This window comes from Molossus molossus, unplaced genomic scaffold (assembly GCF_014108415.1).
Source record: "Molossus molossus isolate mMolMol1 unplaced genomic scaffold, mMolMol1.p scaffold_m16_p_4, whole genome shotgun sequence".
NCBI classification, from domain to species: Eukaryota; Metazoa; Chordata; class Mammalia; order Chiroptera; family Molossidae; genus Molossus; species Molossus molossus.
Window position 1 is genome coordinate 88,553,673 of NW_023425377.1, and position 19,748 is coordinate 88,573,420.

General features: G+C 37.3%; 1 protein-coding gene across 1 annotated transcript in view; it reads right to left on the reverse strand.

Annotated features, from left to right (window-relative positions):
* GALNTL6 (polypeptide N-acetylgalactosaminyltransferase like 6) overlaps positions 1–19,748 on the reverse strand; it is a 1,114,860-nt gene that overhangs the window by 106,626 nt on the left and 988,486 nt on the right. Inside the window, exon 8 of the mRNA XM_036240055.1 lies at positions 302–419. Coding sequence (XP_036095948.1) covers positions 302–419 — 118 coding nt within the window. The remainder of the gene's footprint in view (positions 1–301; positions 420–19,748) is intronic.

The following is a 19,748-nucleotide window of genomic DNA, read 5'->3' on the forward strand; positions in this document are numbered from 1 at the left end:
TCTGTCTGTTTCTAAGTGCTTCAGAAGGATGCAGCGGCCAGGGAAGCAGTCGACAAACCAAGTTTCCAACTGCACATGGAATTCTGAATTATTTAACTTCTGCATTTTATTTTTTTATGGCATGGTTACATCTCACTGAAACATCAGAAGGAAGTAGTTTCTCTCATTAAAAAACTGACTTGAGAAGGCAACATGTCTATCTCCGTCATTTCATAACATAGGTTATAAAACTAAATAAGACATTCTATCAGACTCGTCAAAATTATGCAGACACAATGTGAAGAGGGTCTTGGTGGCTTACCTTAAAAGAGATTTCATACTGTTCTCCTCCCCAGATTTCTAAACCTGGATCATAGCCACCTAACTCCCAAAACCATTTGCGATTCACAGCAAAGAGACCTCCAGCCATAACAGGAGACCTGTGAAATGAATAAAATAATCTTTAAAGGACTAAGACCACCAGGGGCAATGGTGCTTTGCTTGGAAAAAAAAAAAAAGATGCAAATTCAAGGCATTTTCAGTGGTCAACTGCATGGAACTTTTTAGCACTAGTTTTCTGTAAGGGGACATAAGATTCTCGCATGGTCTTTAATTGCTCTTGGAATTCTCATGAGCTCTAAACTTTGCACTTCAGGTTCTAATACCACTAATGCCCTGTAGGGCCACACTTGCCCCATATGTTTATCATTAGAGAGAAATCATTACATGATGATTAGTGATTGATATATAAAAAAATCGCCTGGCCGGTGTGGCTTAGTGGTTGAGCATCGATGCATGTACCAAGAGGTTGCCAGTTCGATTCCCAGTCATGGCACATGCCCAGGTTGTGGGCCAAATCCCCAGTGGGGGGCATGCAGGAGGCGTTCAGTCAATGTTCTCTCTCATCGATGTTTCTCTCTCTCTCTCCTTCTCCCTTCCTCTCTCTCTCAAATTAATAAAGAAAAAAATATTTAAAAAAAATCACTCAATTTTATGGTGTTTCTTCAACGCGAAGAGGATCTTACCCTATCAGACAGATAAAAGTATAGAAATTGCTGCTGTAGACAATATCTTTAATTAAATCTTTCAGCACCTATTCACCAAGCATCTGCAACTTATAGCTTATATCCATTTTACAGACTATCAGATGGATAGTAGGGCTATAAAAACTAACCAAACTGGGTAATTAACATGCCAAAGCTGGAATTTAAACTAGGTCTTTTCTGTTTAATTATATATATATATAATTAAAAAAAGGTTTTCTCTGCCTTTCTAAGAAATATTCCTTTTGGTCAAATAATAATTTTTCAGTTTTTCACTCCTGCTAGGATGCAATGTACACGGGATAATTTATACTCATTGGGCCTTGCCCTGAACATTTCTGTAGTTCAAAGGTAGCTCTTGTTTTTTGAGCGCTCACAGTGAGCTAGGCTCTTGGCTAAGAGCTTTATCCCATTCCCTTGATCAACCCTCACAACAACCCTATGAATATCATCCCTATGTACTGTTTGAAGGAACAGGCAGAGAGGTTAGAAACAGTGTCCAAGTTTGAAGCTGGTGTGTGGTGGCCCCGGGGCCCAGGCCCTCTGATTTCAAAGCCTTTATTCAAAGGCTGCATCACACTGTTTCTTTCCATGTTTGAGGGTGAAGAGGGACAACTACATACATGTGGATACAAACAATTAGAGAACACCCTTATGCAGACAGAACACACCTAGAAACACACACATTGTCAGCACAGGTTTTGTGACAGTTTTGGAAAAGTTATCGAAACAAAGGATATTTATTTATCAATAAGAGTACAAGGCATTAAAGGTTAAGGATACACATTTTAAAAGATGTATAAACATATTAGACACAAGTTACAGACCCACCGAAGACTTGCTCTTGGTAATGTTTAATGTAGCACTTGAGTAAAATAAACCTGAATTACGTGTGTTTTATATGTTAATGCCTTTGCATGTTAAGATGTTACTTAGCCTGCTTCAGTTTATTCTTTAAAAAAAGAATCTTTTTTAATGTGTAGACTCTATGTAGATGGAAAGATTACATGGCAGGAGGAGAGATTTATTTTTCCCCTGGGAAAGTGAGCAGGATTAAAAAAAATAACATAAAGAATCTCATGTAGTTTTTATTTTTTTTGAAATAAAAATCCTAGAACCAAATGTACCTTACATTAGCCCTCTCCCCAGCAGCTTAATCTTTTTCTGTTTTCCATACACTGATTTTCAGAGGTGAATTACAACTGTAGCTGGAACAAATCAGGATTTCAGCATGAACTGAGTGCATCTCCCAGTGAACCCATCACCACAGGATAGCCTCTGCTTCTGTATGGTTTGGGCATAAGTGATCAGAAATTCTCAATCCTGACTTCGGTCAGGATGGCTGCCTAGGTAAACGCAGCCTTGCCTCCTCCTACAACCACATAAAATTACAACTAAACTACAGAACAACCATCATTCAGAACCACCTGACACGAAGCTGAGTGGAAGTCCTACAACTCCGAAATTAAAAAAGAAGCCGCATAGAGACTGGTAGAAGGGGCAGAGGCTCAGATGGGCTGGTCCCACACCCACGTGTAGAAGATAAAAATCAGGAAGCTATCTTGGCTTGGAAGGTCCACCCTAAGGAGTGAGGGGTCCCATCCCACACCAGGCCCCAAGCTCAGGGTTCCAGTGCCAGGAAGAGAAGTCCCCATCACTTCTGGCTGTAAAACCAGTGAGAATTGAGGCTCAGGGAGGCTGAGGCTTCTGGAGCCCCAGGTAGCTCCTCTCAAAGGGCCCACGCACAGACTTACTTGGACTTGCTCCCTCTGAGCTCAGAGGGGAGGCAGTTTGAAGGGCACCAGAGATGTGCGGGGATAGAACTGAGCTGTTTGGCATCAGGGCCAGAGCTGAAGAGGCAGCTTTCTCCCGCACAGACATGCTGGCAGAGGCCATTGTTCTTTGGTGAGCCCTTCCCTGAGGAGTCTCTACGGCTGCTATATCTGGGACTCCAGCAACCTGGCTCACACTGTTTGCCCCCGACCTAGTAATTCCCTGAGGCCTTGTCCCACCCAACTTCCAGGCCCACGCAAGCTGTTTCCAGTGGCTTACCGTAGGAATGGCCTGTCTTGGCTCCTGCTTCAGATTTTCCTAAATTTTCTGTCAAACAAGCAGCATCGGGTCTCAGCCCCATTCCTCTTGTTAAGTGGCCCCAGGCCTGGTACTAGAAGCAGCCAGCCATGGTTCACAGCTTGGCTTTTCCTGGGCACCGCCAAGCCCAACACAATAAGCAGCCATTTGCAGATCACTTTGTAGCTTATGCCTGGTGGCCTCGGATAGAACACAGGAGTGGCTGACCTTGCCCCAGAGTCAGCACACCCAGTGGACAGCTTCAGACCACATCGAAACACCACCACCCAACCACCTCCACGAGTTATACACTCAGTGGGTACCAGAGCCCTACTGAACTAAGTCTTGCTCTGTGTGGTGGGCCCTTGCCCACCTGGTCATCCATGATAGTCAGAGGTTGGTGATTAGTGGGCACAGGGAGCAGGTCCAAATAAGTCCCTGTGTGGGCCCTTTAAGAGGAGCTGCCTGGGGCTCCAGAAGCCTCAGCCTCCCTCGGCCTCAGTTCCCACTGGTTTTTACAACCAGAAGTGATGGGGAGTTCTCTTCCTGGACTGGAACCCTTAGCTAGGGGCCTGGTGTGGGACGGGGACCCCTCACTCCTCAGGGGGGACCTTCATAGCCGAGGTGTCTCTCCTGATTTTTATCTGCCACACGTGGGTGTGGGACCAGCCCATCTGCGCCTCTGCCCCTTGTACCAGTGTCGATGTGGCTTATTTAATTTCGTCATAGTAGGACTTCTATTTCAGGTGTTTCTGAATGATGATTGTTCTGTAGTTTAGTTGTAATTTTGATGTGGTTGTGGGAGGAGGGGATCACGGCATTTACCTACACCCCTGTCTTGAAAGTTCCCAATATCTTGTTTTCTTAAAGACTTTATAAAAAACAAACCATGTAGTATATCTTAGGGTAATTGTAGATGAAATAAAATAAATTCAAAAGGATCTTCGTTACCTTCATTGATGTTTTTGCCTTGGTCCAAATAAATTAGTGTTTCCTATATTGATTAGTAGGAATGACCGGTAAGAAACAAACCTTTGACTTATTCATGTATTTACTCATATTTGCTCATTAGTCTTTTAAACAGCATAATTGAGACACAGTGACACACAGTGAATTGTACATAATTTAAAAGGTACAATTTAGTAAGTTTTGACATATGTATATATACCTCTGTGCAGCCACTGCCATATTCAAGAAAAATATTGTATTTCACCATCCTGAAAGTTTCCTTATTGTAATCCCACCCTCCTGACCCTCTCTTCATTCCCTTCCTCTAGTCAACCACTGATCTGCTGTCTGTCACAATAGATTAGTTTGCATTTTCTAGATTTTTATATAAATGGAATCATACATTACATACTCTTTAAAAAATTTTTTTTCTTGCCCTGGCCAGTTTGGCTCAGCGGTTAGAGTGTCGGCCTGCGGTCCAGAGAGACCCAGGTTCGATTCCTGCTAAGGGCACGTACCTTGGTTGCAGTTTGTCCCCGGCCCTGGTTGGTCGTGCGGGTGGCAGTCACTCGATGTGTCCCTTTCACGTCAATGTTTCTCACTCTCTCTCTCTTCCTCCCACTCTATCTGAACAAAAAATGGTTAAATGTCCTCGAGTGAGGATAAAAAAAATTCTTTATTGATTTTCAAGAGAGGAAGGGAGAGGGAGAGAGATGGAAACATCAATGAGAAAAAACATTGATTGGCCGTCTCCTGCGTGCCTCACACTGGGGATTTGGCCCCACATTGAGAATTAGGCCCACAATCTGGGCATGTGCCCTGAATGGGAATCAAACTGGCAACCTCCTGTGCATGGGTCAACGCTCAACCACTGAGCCACACCAGCCAGACCATTATGGGGATTTGACTTCTTATATCTGCCATCATTGAGAGTCATCAATATTATAGCATGTATTAAGAGTTCATTCTTTTCTTTTAATTGTTGAGTAATATTCTGTTTGCATGAATAGATCACAGTTTGATTATCCATGCACCTATTGATGATCATTTGGATTGTTTCCAGTTTTGGACTATGACAAATAAAGCTGGTATGAATTTTGTGTATTAATCTTGGTGTGGACATATTCTCTCATTTCTCCTGTGAAAATATCCAGGAGTGGGATGACTAGATCATATATGTTTAACCTTTTAAGAAACTGCCAAATTGTTTTCTTTCATTTTTTTAAATTAATTCATTTTTGATACAGATGTTTCTCCATTTTCCCCCATTGACACCCTCTTCCCTACCCCCCCCCCAGCATTGTTGTCTATGTCCATTGGTTATGCTTATATGCCAAATTGTTTTCCAAAGTGTTCATTTCATTTTATATTTCCACCAGTAGTGTTTGAAATCCAGTTGTTCCATATACTGTTCAAGAGTTGATATGGGCAGTCTTTTGAGGTTTAGTTTTATAATAGGAATACAATAGTGTCTTCTTACGGTTTTATTTTTTATTTCTGTAATAATTAGTGCTGTTGAACATATTTGTGTCATTTCTCTTTTTTCCCCCATAGTCAGCCTGGCTAGGGTTTATCAATTTTATTGACCTGTTTAAAGAACCAGCGTTTGGTTTCATGGCTTTTCCCGAGTGTTTTTCTGGTTTGTATTTCACTGGTTTCTCTTTGATCTTTAGTATTTTAATTCATCTACTTTGTAATTCATTTGCTCTTCTTTCTCTAGTTACTTAAATTGAAAGCTGAGATTATTGATTAGAAACTTTTCTTTTTATTCTAATATTGGTATTTAATACTAAAAATCTCCCTTAAATTCTGCTTTAGCAGAATCCCCCACATACAAAAATCCTATGTAGCATTCTCACTTTTATTATGTTCAAGATAATCCCTAATTTCTCTTTTTTTGACCTATGAGTTATACAGAGTAATTTAGTTTCCAAATACCTGGGGGCTTTGTTTGAGATCTTTCTGTTATTGATTCTCATTTAATTCCATTGTGGTCAGAGAATCTACTTTGTATGACTTGAATTCTTTTATAATAGACTTATTTTAATGGCTCAGAATATGGTCTATCTTGATAAACATTCCATATGTATTTGAAAAGAATGGTATTCTGCTGAGTGAGTGGTCTATAAATATTTATTAGGTAAAGTTAGTTGATAGTGTTCAAGTCTTCTATATTCTTATTGATTTTCTGTCTCCTTGTTCTATCAATTATCGAGAGAAGGATTGAAATATATGACTATAATTCTGGATTTGTTTATTTCTTTTTGCTTTATGTTAGTTTTTTTGCTTCATATATTTTGTAGCTCTGCTAATAGGTGAATAAATGTTTAGGATTTTTATGTGCTCTTGATGAATTGACTCATTATCATTATGAAAGACTTTTCTCATCCCTGGTAATATTCTTTGCTCTGACACCTATTTTGAGTGGATATTAATATAGCCATTTCTATTTTCTTCAGATTTGTATTATCTAAACACTAGTATTATAACTTTTTATCTTTTTACTTTACTTTTTAAATTAGTTGTGTCTCTATATTTAAAGTGGTTTTCTTCTAGGCAGCATGTAATTGCATCTTGTTTTTTTTTTTTTTTTTTACAATCTCTACCTTTGGGTTGTTTAGATCATTTTTACCGTGGTTATTCATGTGGCTAGGTTTACATCTATCATCTTAGTTTTCTATTTGTCCTATTTGTTGCCCCCACCCTTTTCCTGTCTTCTTTTTGATTAATTAAATATTTTTCATGATTCCATTTAGTATTCTTTTTTGACTTAAAAACTATTTGCTTTGCTATTATAGTGCATGCTGTAGGGTTTATATCAGTCATCTTTACTTTGATCACAGTTTACCTTCCAGTGACATTATACTACTGCAATATATTAAAAGAACCTTTTGATAACATGTATTCATTTCTCTTCTCCCAACCTTCGTACTTTGTTGTCATACATTTTGCTTTCGTATATGTTATAAACCTCACATTATCTTTTCTGTTTAAGTAATCAATTCTATTTTAAAAAGATTTAAATAATAAAATTTTATATATATGAAATTATGTTATGAACACCATTTCTCATTTCTTAATTCTTTTGTTTAGATCCACATTTCCATCTGGTATTATTTTCCTTCTGCCTAAAGAACTTCCTTTAACATTTTATGTATTGGGAGTGTGTTAATAATGGCATCTCTTATCTTTTGCATATCTGAAAACATCATTTTTCCTCTATACTGTTTACAGATACTTTTGTTGGCTATTGCTAGGTTAAGAGCTTTTTTCTTTCAATCTTCTAAACATGTTGCCCAGGAGAAATGTGTTGTTATTTATATCTTTTTTTGTGTGTGTGTGTGTATGTAATAAGCCTTTATTCCTCTGGCTATATCGAAGGTCTCTATATCATTGAATTTTATTATGTCATGACTTGGCATAGTTTCTTCTGCTTGGAATTAATTTAGTTTCTTGGATCTATAGATATAGTTTCATGGAATTTAGACACTTCTTGACCATTATTTCTTCCAATATTCTCTCTGTCCCTACTTTTCTTTCATATCCAATTACACATTTTGTTCATTTAAAAAAATTCAGCCCTGGCCGATTTGGCTCAGTGGTTGGAGTGTTGGCCTGTGGACCAGAGAGTCCCGGGTTTGGTTCCCACTAGAGGCATGTAAAAAAAAAATTCACCTTTTGTGTTTCAAATTGGATAGTTTCTATTGTTCTGTCTTCAAGTTTACTAATCTTATTTTTTTCTTTTTTAAGTTATTTTTATTAATTTATTTTTGTTACAGATGTTTCTCACTTTTTCCCCCATAGATACCCTCCTCCTCAGCCCTCCTGCCCCATCCCCAGCTTTGTTGTCTGTGTCCATTGGTTATGTATACGTGCACATAAGTTCTATGGTTTATCTCTTCCCCCAACACCCCCTCTTCTGAGGTTTGTCAGTTTGTACCCTACCTCTATGTCTCAGGGTCAAATTTGTTCATCAGTTTGTTTAGTTCATTATATTTCACAAAGAAGTAATGTCATGTGATATTTCTTTTCTCTGCTTGGTTTGTTTCCCTTAGCATAATACTCTCCAGGTCCCTCTGTGTCATCTCAAAGGATAAGAGATCTTTATTTCTTACAGTCACATAGTATTTCATTATGTACATGTATCGCAGCTTTTTTATCCACTCATCTATTGATGGACACTTGGGCTGTTTCCAGATCTTAGCTATTGTAAATAGTGCTGCTATGAACATAGGGGTACATATATTCTTTCTGATTGGTGTTTCAGGCTTCTTAGGGTATATTCCTAGAAGTGGAATCACTGGGTCAAATGGCAGTTAAATTTTTAACTTTTGGAGGTAACACCATAGTGTTCATTGTGGCTGTACCAGTCTGCATTCCCACCAGCATACAAATGGCCAAGAGACATATGAAAAAATGCTCAACATCACTAATCATCAGAGAGATGCGAATCAAAACAACTATGAGGTATCACTTCACACCTGTCAGAATGGCTGCCATCAACAAATCATCGAACAACAAATGTTGGTGAGGGTATGAAGAAAAGGGAACTCTAGTACACTAATCTAGTACACTTTTATAATGTCTAATCTGCTGATAATCCCATCCAATGCCTATCATCTCACACATTATATTTTCACTTTGAGTATTTTAATTTTGGTTTTCTTATATCTTACACATCTCTATTTAACTTTCTGAACATATAGGATAGGATATTGTTGTACTTAAGGTTTTAATGTTCTTGGCTGCTAATTCTTAGTTACTTCGTAGGTCAACTAATTGAATTACCTACTCATTAAGGGTCATATATTACTGCTTCTTTGGATGCCTGACATTTTTTTTATTATCATTTAATTAATTAATTTATTTTTGTTACAGATGTTTCTCCTTTTACCTCCACTGATTCCCCCCTTCCCGCCCTGTCCCAGCTTTGTTGTCCATGTCCATTGATCATGCATACATGCATATAAGTTCTGTGGTTTATCTCTCCCCCACCAGCCCCTCTTCTGTGGATTGTCAGTCTGTACCCCACTTCCACGTCTCTGGGACTACCCCATTCCTCAGACTGTTATGTTCAATGTATTCCACAAATAAGTGAGATCATATGATACTTGTCTTTCTCTGTTTGGCTTGTTTCGCTTAGGATGACACTTTTCAGGTCCCTCCATGTGGTCTCAAAGGACAAGAGATCTTTCTTTCTTACAACTGCATAGTACATAATTGTGTATATGTACCACTGCTTTTTTATCCATTCATCTACTGATGGACATTTGGGCTATTTCCAGATCTTAGCTATTGTAAATAGTGCTGCTACAATCATGTGGGTACATATAGTCTTTCTGATTGGTGTTTCGGGCTTCTTAGGGTATATTTCTAGAAGTGGAATCACTGGGTCAAATGGAAGTTCAATTTTTAATTTTTTGACGTAACACCATATTGTTTTCCATAGTGGCTGCACCAGTCTGCATTCCCACCAGTAGTGTACTAGAGTCCCCTTTTCTCCACACCCTCACCAACACTTGTTGTTTGATGATTTGTTGATGACAGCCATTCTGACAGATGTGAGGTGATACCTCATTGTTGTTTTAATTTGCATCTCTCTGATGATTAGTGATGTTGAGCATTTCTTCATATGTCTCTTGGCCATTTGTATGTCCTGTTTGGAGAGGTGTCTATTCAGCTCCTCTGCCCATTTTTTAATTGGGTTCTTTGTCTTCATTTTGTTGAGTTGTATGAGCACTCTATATATATTGGAAATTAACCCCTTATCTGATATGTCATTGGAATTATGCTCTCCCACACAGTGGGTTGCCTTTCTGTTTTGATGATTGTTTCTTTTGCTGTGCAGAAGCTTTTGAGGTTGATGTAGTCCCATTTGTTCATTTTCTCCTTTGTTTTTGTTGCCTTAGGGGATGTATCAGTAAAAATTCTGCTGCGTATGATGTCTGAAATTTTGTTGCCTACATTTTTTTCTAGGATTTTTATGGATTCACGAGTCACATTTAAGTCTTTTATCCATTTTGAGTTTATTTTTGTGTAGGATGTAAGTTGATGGTCTAGTTTCTTTTTTTTTTGCATGTAGCTGTCCAATTTTCCCAACTCCATTTATTAAAGAGGCTGTCTTTACTCCACTGTATGTTCTTGCCACCTTTGTCAAATATTAATAGAGCATATTGCCTTGGGTCCATTTCTGGGTTCTCTGTTCTGTTCCACTGGTCTATCTGCCTGTTCTTATGCCAGTACCAGGCTGTTTTGATTAAAGTGGCTTTGTAGTATAACCTGAAATCTGGTAATGTGATCCCTCCTACTTTGTCCTTCTTTTTCAAGAATTCTGTGGCTATTCAAGGTCTTTTTTGGTTCTATATGAACTTTTGAAATAATTGTTCTAGTTCTGTGAAGTATGTCGTTGGTATTTTGATGGGGATTGCATTGAATCTATAGATTGCTTTGGGTAGTTCGGACATTTTAATGATGTTAATTCTTCCAATCCATGAACAAGGTATGTGCTTCTACTTCTTAATATCTTCCTCTATTTCTTTTTTAAATAAACTGTAGTTTTCTGTGAATAGGTTCTTTATTTCTCTGGTTAAGTTTATTCCTAGATATCTTAATTTTTTTTGCTGCAATGGTAAATGGGATTATTTTCTTAGTTTCTCTTTCTGTGAGTTCATCATTGGTGTATAAGAATGCCATCGATTTCATGATGTTACTTTTGTATCCTTCTACTTTGCCAAATTCATTTATTAAGTCTAGTAAAATTTTATGGAGTCCTTGGGGTTTTCTACATATAGTATCATGTCACTGCGAATAATGACAGTTTCACTTCTTCCTTTCCAATTTGGATCCCTTTTATTTTTTCTTCGTGTCTGATTGCTGTGGCTAAGACTTCCAGTACTATGTTAAATAAGAGTGGTGAAAGTGGGCATCCTTGTTTTGTTTCTGTTCTTAAGGGAAATGCTTTTAGTTTTTGCCCATTGAGTATGATGTTGGCTGTAGGTCTTTCATATATGGCCTTTATCATGTTGACGTATGATCCCTCTATTCCCACATTGCTGAGAACTTTTCTCAGAAATGGATGCTGGATTTTGTCGAAGGCGATTTCAGCATCTATTGATATGATCATGTGGTTTTTATTCTTTGTTTTATTTATGTGGTGTATCACATTTATTGATTTGCGAATATTGTACCAGCCTTGCATCTCTGGGATGAATCCCACTTGGTCATAGTGAATAATTTTTTTGATGTATTGCTGGATCCGATTTGCTAGTATTTTGTTGAGGATTTTGACATCTATGTTCATCAGGGATATTGACCTGTCGTTTTTTTTCTTTGTAATGTCTTTTTCTGGTTTTGGAAGAAGAATTATGCTGGCTTCATAAAACGAGTTTGGAAGTTTTCTTTCTTCTTGAATTTTTTGAAATAGTTAGAGGATAATGGGTGTTAGTTCTTCTTTGAATGTGTGGAAAACTCCCCCGTGAAGCCATTTGGGCCTGGGCTTTTGTTTGCTGGGAGAGTCTTGATTGCATCTTCAATTTTCTTGTTTTCTATCTCTTCCCGGTCCAGTTTTGGGAGACTATGTGTTTCTAGAAATTTGTCCATTTCGCTTAGATTGTCGAATTTGTTGCCATATAATTGTTCATAGTAGTTGTTAATGATCTTTTGTATTTCTGTGGTGTCAGTTGTTACTTCACCTGTTTCATTTCTGATTTTGTGTATTTGGGTTCTTTCTCTTTGTTTCTTGGTGAGTCTAGCTAAGGGTCCATCAATCTTGTTTATTTTTTCGAAAAACCAGCTCTTTGTTTCATTGATCCTTTAAATTGTTTCTTGGACTCTATGTCATTTATTTCTGCTCTGATCTTTACTATTTTCTTCCTTCTACTTGCGCTGGGGTTTTCTTTTTGTTTGCTTTCTAGTTCTTTAAGTTGTGAGGTTAGACAGTCAATTAGAAATTTTTCTTGTTTCTTGAGGTAGGCCTACAGTGCTATGAACTTCCCTCTCAGAACTGCCTTTGCTGCATCCCATAGATTTTGTGTTGTTATGTGTTCATTTTCATTGGTTTCCAGGAAGTTTTTAATTTCTTCCTTGATCTCCTTGGTAACCCATTCATTGTTTAATTACATGCTATTAGCTTCCATGTGTTGAAATGTCTTTGCATGTTCTTGTTGCAATTGATTACTAGTTACATGCCATTGTGATCTGAGAAGATGCTTGATATAATTTCAATCTTCTTGAACTTGTAGAGCCTTAGTTTATGTCCTAACATGTGGTCTATCTTTGAGAATTTCCCATGTGCACTTGAGAAGAATGTGAATTTTGTAGTTTTTGGGGTGTAATTCTCTCTAGATATCTAATAAATCCATTTAGTCTAGTGCTTCATTTAGAGTCAATGTTTTCTTGCTAATTTTTTGTATAGAGGATCTATCCAGTGATGTCAGTGGGGTGTGGAAGTCCCCTGGTATAATTGTATTGCTATTGATTTCTCCTTTGAAGTCTTCCAGAAGATTTTTAATATATTTTGGTGCTCCTATATTGGGTGCATATATGTTTATCAAGGTTATATCTTCCTGTTGGATAGATCCTTTCAATATTATGTAGTGGCCTTCTTTGTCTCTAGTTAAGGTCTTTATTTTGAAATCTATTTTGTCAGACATGAGTATTGCTACCCCAGCTTTTTTTTGCTTTCCATTTGCTTGGAAGATTTTTTTCTATCCCTTCACTTTCAACCTATGTGAGTCTTTTGTTGTGAGGTAGATCTCTTGTAAACAACATATAAGTGAGTCATGCTTCCTTATCCAGTCAGCTACTCTGTTTCTTTTTATCAAAGTATTCAGTCCATTTACATTTAAGGTGATTATTGATATGTAGTTATTTATTGCCATTTTTGTTTAGTGTGGTTCTATTTTTCTTCCCATTTCTCCTGCTAATTGGAGCAGTCCCTTTAACATTTCTTACAGTGCTGGTTTGATGCTAATGTATTCCCTTAGCCCTTTTCTGTCTGGGAAGCTCTTTATTTGACCTTCTGTTTTGAATGATAGCCTTGCTGGGTAGAGTAGTCTTGGATTCAGATCCTTGTTTTTCATGACCTTGATTACCTCATGCCATTTCCTTCTGGCCTGTAGTGTTTCTGTTGAGAAGTCAGCTGAGAGCCTTAAGGGGGTTCCTTTGTAAGTAACCTGTTGCTTATCTCTTGCTGCTTTTAGGATTCTCTTTGTCTTTAATTTTTGACATTTTGATTACTATGTGTCTTGGTGTGGGCCTGTTTGGGTTCTTCTTCCTTGGGGCTCTCTGTGCTTCTTAAACTTGAATGCCTTCTTTCTTCACAAAGTTAGGAAAGTTTTCTGTCACTATTTCTTCAAATATATTCTCTAACCCTTGCCCATTTTCTTCCTCTTTGGGGACTCCTGTGATGTGAATGTCATTACGTTTCCAGTTGTCCCACAGTTCTCCTAAGCTGTCTTCCTGTTTTGTACTTGTTTTTTCCTTTTGTTTTTCTGATTGGTTAATTTTTTCTGCCCTATCTTCTAATTCACTGATCCGGTCCTTAGGTCCTTAGCTTCCTCTACTCTGCTATTTAGACATTCCAATGTGTTCTTTATTTCTGATATGTCATTCTTCATTTCTTCTTGGTGGTTTTTAATTTCCAACTGGTTGTTTTTGAACTTTTCTATGTGTTTACTCATGGTACTCATGTCCTTACACATGCTGTTGAGCTTCCTCAGGATTCTGGCTCTGAATTCTAGTTCTGTTAACTTGCTTAACTGCACCTCATTTATCTCATCTTTGGTAGAGGTCTCTTGTTCTTTCATTTGGCTTTTATGTCTGTGTTTCACCATTTTGGCTATCACAGTGGGCTTTGGAGCCTGCCAAATTTTCCCTGTGGGTGTTGGTGTTCTGCTGTTTGTGGCTCCCTCTCCTGGGTTTGGATGAGCCAGGGAGGACCCAAGTTAAATACTACTGTCAAGTCTTACTTTCCTGGTTAGAGTTGCTAGCCCAGGGATTGTGCTGTTATCCTCTAGTTTTTTGCCTGGAGGCTATCAGTAGCAGTTACCTGAAGAGCCTTGGTTTCTGAGTTGAATGAAAAACTTCCTCAGGTGCTCAGTGTAAGGGGATTTCCCGAGGGTAGGGCAGACTCTGGTTGTTAATGGGCCTCAACTTGCATTTCAATGGCCTCCAGGTGGGGTTGAATCTCCAAGGGAGGGGCTTCCACCTCTCCCCAGAGCCCTGGGAAGGAATAAGCTGACCACTGTCCTGCCTGACCTCAACTGAGCAAAAGCTCTGAGTGCCCTCCAAATCCTGAGTGTCTCCACACAGTTTCAGTCCAGTCTGCCTTCCCTCTGCTGGAGCCCAAGGTAAGTGACTGTGGCTATTTTAGACTCTGTCCTGGCACTGCTCTGTGGAGCTGCTTGGGAGTTTAACCCGAGGGTGCTGTTCCCAGCTAAGGCTGCTGCCAACCGTGGGCTCCCAGCCCCCCTGTCGTGTCTCCGCAAGCCTACCAGGATTGAGTCAGTGTTCCTGGTTATGTGGCCCTCCAAGCTGCTTTTCTGTTGCTTTTTCCTGACGATTTGTCTATATTTTTGTTGTAATTCCAGTTTGGTCCTGGGAGATGGTCTGTGTAGCTTCCATTCACTCTACCGCCATTTTGGAATCCATATGCCTGGCATTTTTTTCATTGGATTCTAGAACTTTTATATTTTTGGGTACTGGGTATTTTGGTATTTTTTTAAAAGGATTTTTGAGCTTTGTTCTGGAATGCACTTACAATACTTAGAAATAGTTTGGCCCTTTGGCTTTTGCTCTTAAGATTTAGTAGGTAGGACTGAAGAATTACACAATCTAGGGCAAATTATTCACTACCCTTAAGGGAAGACTCTTTTGTGTCTTCTAATCAATGCTTGCAAATCATCAGGTTTTTTAGTCTGGCTATGGTAACAGACATTACTCTCAGCCTTGTGTGCATTCAGTACACAGTTACTTCTAATTCCCTTGATGGTTCTTTTCTCAATCTTGGGTAATTTCTTCACACATGTGCTCTTATCAGTACTCTGCAGAGCAGTGAAGGGCTACCCTCTGCAGATCTTCAAAGCTTTCTCTGTGTCTTCTTGAGGTGTCCTACCCTTGAAATTCTAGCTGTTCTATTTTGCCCAGACTCTCAGCTCTGTATCAACTCAGGCTGGGCCTCACCTAGATTCCCCTTTTTTAAACCACAGCCTGGAAACTCTCTCAAGTTAGTAAGCTGGTGCGATAGTAGATAGTAGGTCTCACCTTTTATTTCACATCTCTCAGGGATCAGCATCTTTTGTTGCAAGATGTTGAGTGTCTTGACAACCACTGTTTCAATTATTTTATTTTTCAGGTTGCAGGGTAAATCTAGCTCATGTTTTTCATCTTATTCAGATATGTAAATCCATAGATATAACCATTAATTTTTATTTTAAAACATTAAAAATATTAGTGTATTTTAAATAAATAATGCATTTCTATATTTGCAAAAAATTCTTGCTTCTCCCTCTATCCCCTACCACTCTCTGTCTCTCATTACAAACAATCATTATTATGGGCATCCTTGCAGAAATACTTCATACTCATATAAGCAAATAAAGATATATCTTCTTTTCCTACACAAATTAATGTATGTGGCATACATGCATTAGTGTTCTTTACCTAATTTTAAAAATTTACCTAATTAAAAAAAAACTACCTAATATATTTTGAAATTATTCATGTTGAAAAGAGCTTCCTTGTTCTATTTTTAACATCTGACCATTATTCCATTACACATGTGTCTGTGTATACATATATGTGAACATTTAAATTATTTTTTAATATTTTGCTATTTCAAAGTTCCTACAATAAATAGCTTTGTACAGACATTATTTCTACATGTGTTTAAATATATCTTTAAGATGAAGTCTTAGAAATTGCTATCTTGGTTTGTTATAAAAAGTAAAAATGTGAAATTGATTTACTTTTCTACTTCTGGAAGTAAATAGTTCATTATAAATCATGTCCTAACCTGACGCTTTAGTTCATGTTTTATAACAGTCCAAGCCCAATGATTTAGGGCCTATCCAAATAGGAGGAGAGTTAGATAAAAGTAGCAATTCTCCTGAGAAATTACAAATTTATTATAAAATATTAGTATACTTCTGCCTACAGATAAAAATCGCCAAGGACATGTCATTATTATGACAATGTTTGGAGAGCAATTGTTAAAAAGTTTCACAGGGTAAATTATTTTTAAAATTGGAAAGGAAGGGGAATAAAAGATGGGTTTGAGGCTAAGGAAGATGGTGTACTAAGGCCCTTGGCTGGGAAGAAGAATAGTAACAAGAAATTGGAAGAAGACCAGTCTTGCTGAAGCCACAGCATAAGGGGAGGATGCATGCAAAGTGCCCAGTGTCACAGCAACAAAGACTGGGTGCTAAAAGTTCCCACTGAGCATGAAATAGGCATTGTCAGTATAACACAATAAATTATTGATAAATTAATCACTGTTTGTTCTTTCCCTTTGATGCTCACCATCCTTCTCATTTCAAGTACAAAGCAAGCCAGGACATCAGCCTCAGTCATCTTTGTAGGTTGGCAAGGAAATGATGCTAAAAGACTAATGGAAGCCACTCTCTCTATTTTTAGGGGAGCTTAAGCAGCCTGAAGGGATCATGCAAGATGTCTCAGAGAGGGGAGAGAGAGAGAGAAAGACAGACTCCCAACCAGAAGCTGTCAAGTCCTGGAGTGATGGAGGCCCCCATCCTGCAATATGGAGGTGACCTTGGAGATGCAAGACCTCCTGTGAAAACATAGGGAGGCTATACTCCATGCACTGGGACTCCTGGCCTTAACCTGCTTTATTTTGCATAAAATTGGCATAATTGCTAGACTTCAACAAACCAAGTGGCTTGGGCAGTAGGGGTCTTGATGGCAACAACTGGGAACTGACAACTATGATCAGAATGACAAATCTGATCATATGGCCTGAGTAAGATATGAGAATCATTGTTCTCTCTGAGAAGAGGGAATTTCCATGAGAAGACAGACTGAATTTCCTATAACTTTGGTGAAAGAAACTCAAAGTTAGATTAAGTGGCTCTGAAGAAAATTTAAAACTGTGAACTATATGCACAACTAAGTTTATATACTGAAATTTCTACCCCACCAGACAAATAGTTAATTAACTATTGTGCAATGTTGCTCTGAAGTTAAGAGAAGGAAAATGACTGTGCTCCTCATATATTGACGGCAAAAAATGTTAATGTGTCACATTATTTCCCTCTCAGAGTAAATAAAAAGAGCAGTTTATTATTTTTGGCATATTCTTTTGCTCTCTGTTCTCTATTTTAAATATAATATTAATTGCTTGAAACTCTCCCTATTGGTCTCATTTCTCACACACTCTTTTATTTATCTTTAAATTCCTAGTTTTTCCCCAAAATATTCTTGCTGATTTAGCCTGGGAATGTTAACCCACTGTAGACATATTTAATGTTGGCTCTGTGTCCACGAAACTTTCAACATATTAATGTATTTTATGAATATGGATTATAATATCACAAATCAAGTTTTGAGTTTTGCTATTAAAAAAAACACCTGTCATCCTTGGGAAGCCTTTTAAAATTAAAGTAACCATGAAGCTACATGTTTATATGAAAGATTCTGTATATTCATGCCATAGAAATATAGCTTTTCTAATACTTAATGAAAATTAACTTTTTCTAATTTATATTAAGTCTATTGAACTGGGTAATAAATATGCTTTGCTCTTTACTTATGGTAGACTAGTTTACTTTTTACATCAATTTTTATGTTCTAAACTTTGTTGATTTTAATTCATGAGGCAATAATGTACAAGTGTAGTAGAATCATTCTTTATTTGAAACACTTTATGTTCTCATTTACAAGTGCATTTTTCAAAGTGTACATAGTTGGTTGTCTTGGCTAAACCAGGATGTAGTTCTTAATACTTGTAGCCTCACCCTGTGACTCCCACAGCATTTGAAGGAGTTGCTGATCTTCCTAATACTCTCCTTTTCACACATTGACTCTTTTCCCCATAAGTGAAAAAAATGGTGGAGTTAAAAACAATACAAACTTTCTCCAGGGGATTTTTGCCTAGTTTCTTGCATTTTCAGATAAAAAATATTATTTTAAATTTTAATACAGCTCATGTGTTCTTTGTGAATTAGAATAGTAATATAAAATCACACTGAAAGAAAAAATATACAGAATTATTCATTTTAAAAATTTACTAACAATTAAAACTTCGGTCCAGAAATCTAAAGGAAACTTCAATTTGGCTTCTTAGAAAACAATTTGGCTCTTAATTTTTATTTATATTAGTGGTACAGGGAGAATTCTGGACACGCAGGTTGCAATGTGAAAATAAAATGGCACAATTTCCCTCAGGACTCAATCAACATAGAGATGAACCACATAGTTTTCAATTACGTAACTAGCAATTTTTAGTTGTCCCATGACTCTGAATAATTTCAGCTAAAATATAATTATTTTCAACTGGAATTGGATTGTTGATTAAAATGATAGTGTACATTATAACATAATATATTTTCTAACACTTTTGTTTTTTTTAAATATTAAATCATTACATAATTGGAATTTTGAAAAGACTGGCTAAATAACTACTGATAAATTCAATTGTATCATTTATCTTAAAGAAAGCCACCTTTCTTTTTGGTATAATTTTCTTACTTTTTATTGTGTAATTAGGACTATGGAAATGAGGGAGAAATGTGAGCCTCTGTTATGCAAGGAGGTGGTCCTTCAAGGGGCAAAGAATGAACTAGGTCCCGGATTTAGAGAAAGGGGTCCTCTTTGCAAGGCTAGGATGCAGAAGTAGAGGGAAAATTTAATTCCAATCATAAGAAGTTATGTTTTCTCCTGATTCATTCACCTTGGAACTATGGATGCTTAATGGGAGAAATGGCTCTGATAATATATAAACTGAAAAGAACTGTGTAAGTAAAGAGGTTTAACACCGAGGACATAGATCTACGCTTCGAGCTAGCAGGGCTGAGTAAATGGATGCTTCCTCCCTGCTCTCTGCTATCTGAAAAGTCCTACTGGACACATGACTGAGATCTATGCCTAAGCACAGTGTTTTTCAACCTTTTCATCTTACGACACATAAACTAATTACTAAAATTCTGTGGCAAACCAAAAAAATATATTACAGTTTTCTCCAATCTGACAAAAAAAAATTGGCATAATTTTGATTCATTCGTACTGGACGACTGTTGTTGTGTTGGCTGTTGTCATTTAAGAAAAAAATTTTTTTTATATCTAAGGGAAAAGAGGTCAGTGCTCCTGACTAAATAGTAAGGTATTGCATGTTTTAAAATTTCTTATCAAATGTCTTTTCTGCATCTATTGATAAGATTATATGACTTTTACTTTTCTTTTGTTGTTGTGATATATTACATTGATTGATTTGCATATGTTGAACCATCTTGTGCCTCTGGAATAAATCCCATTTGATTGTGATATATTATTTTTTTAATGTATTGTCGTATTTGACTTGCTGATATTTTGTTTAGAATTTTTCATCTGTATCCATTTATGATTAAAACACTCAATAAAATGGGTATTGAAGGAAAGTAACTCAACATAATAAAGGCCATATATGACAAACCCTCAGCAAATATCACTCAGTGGTGAAAAATTGAAATCTTTTCTCTAAAATCAGGAACAAGACAA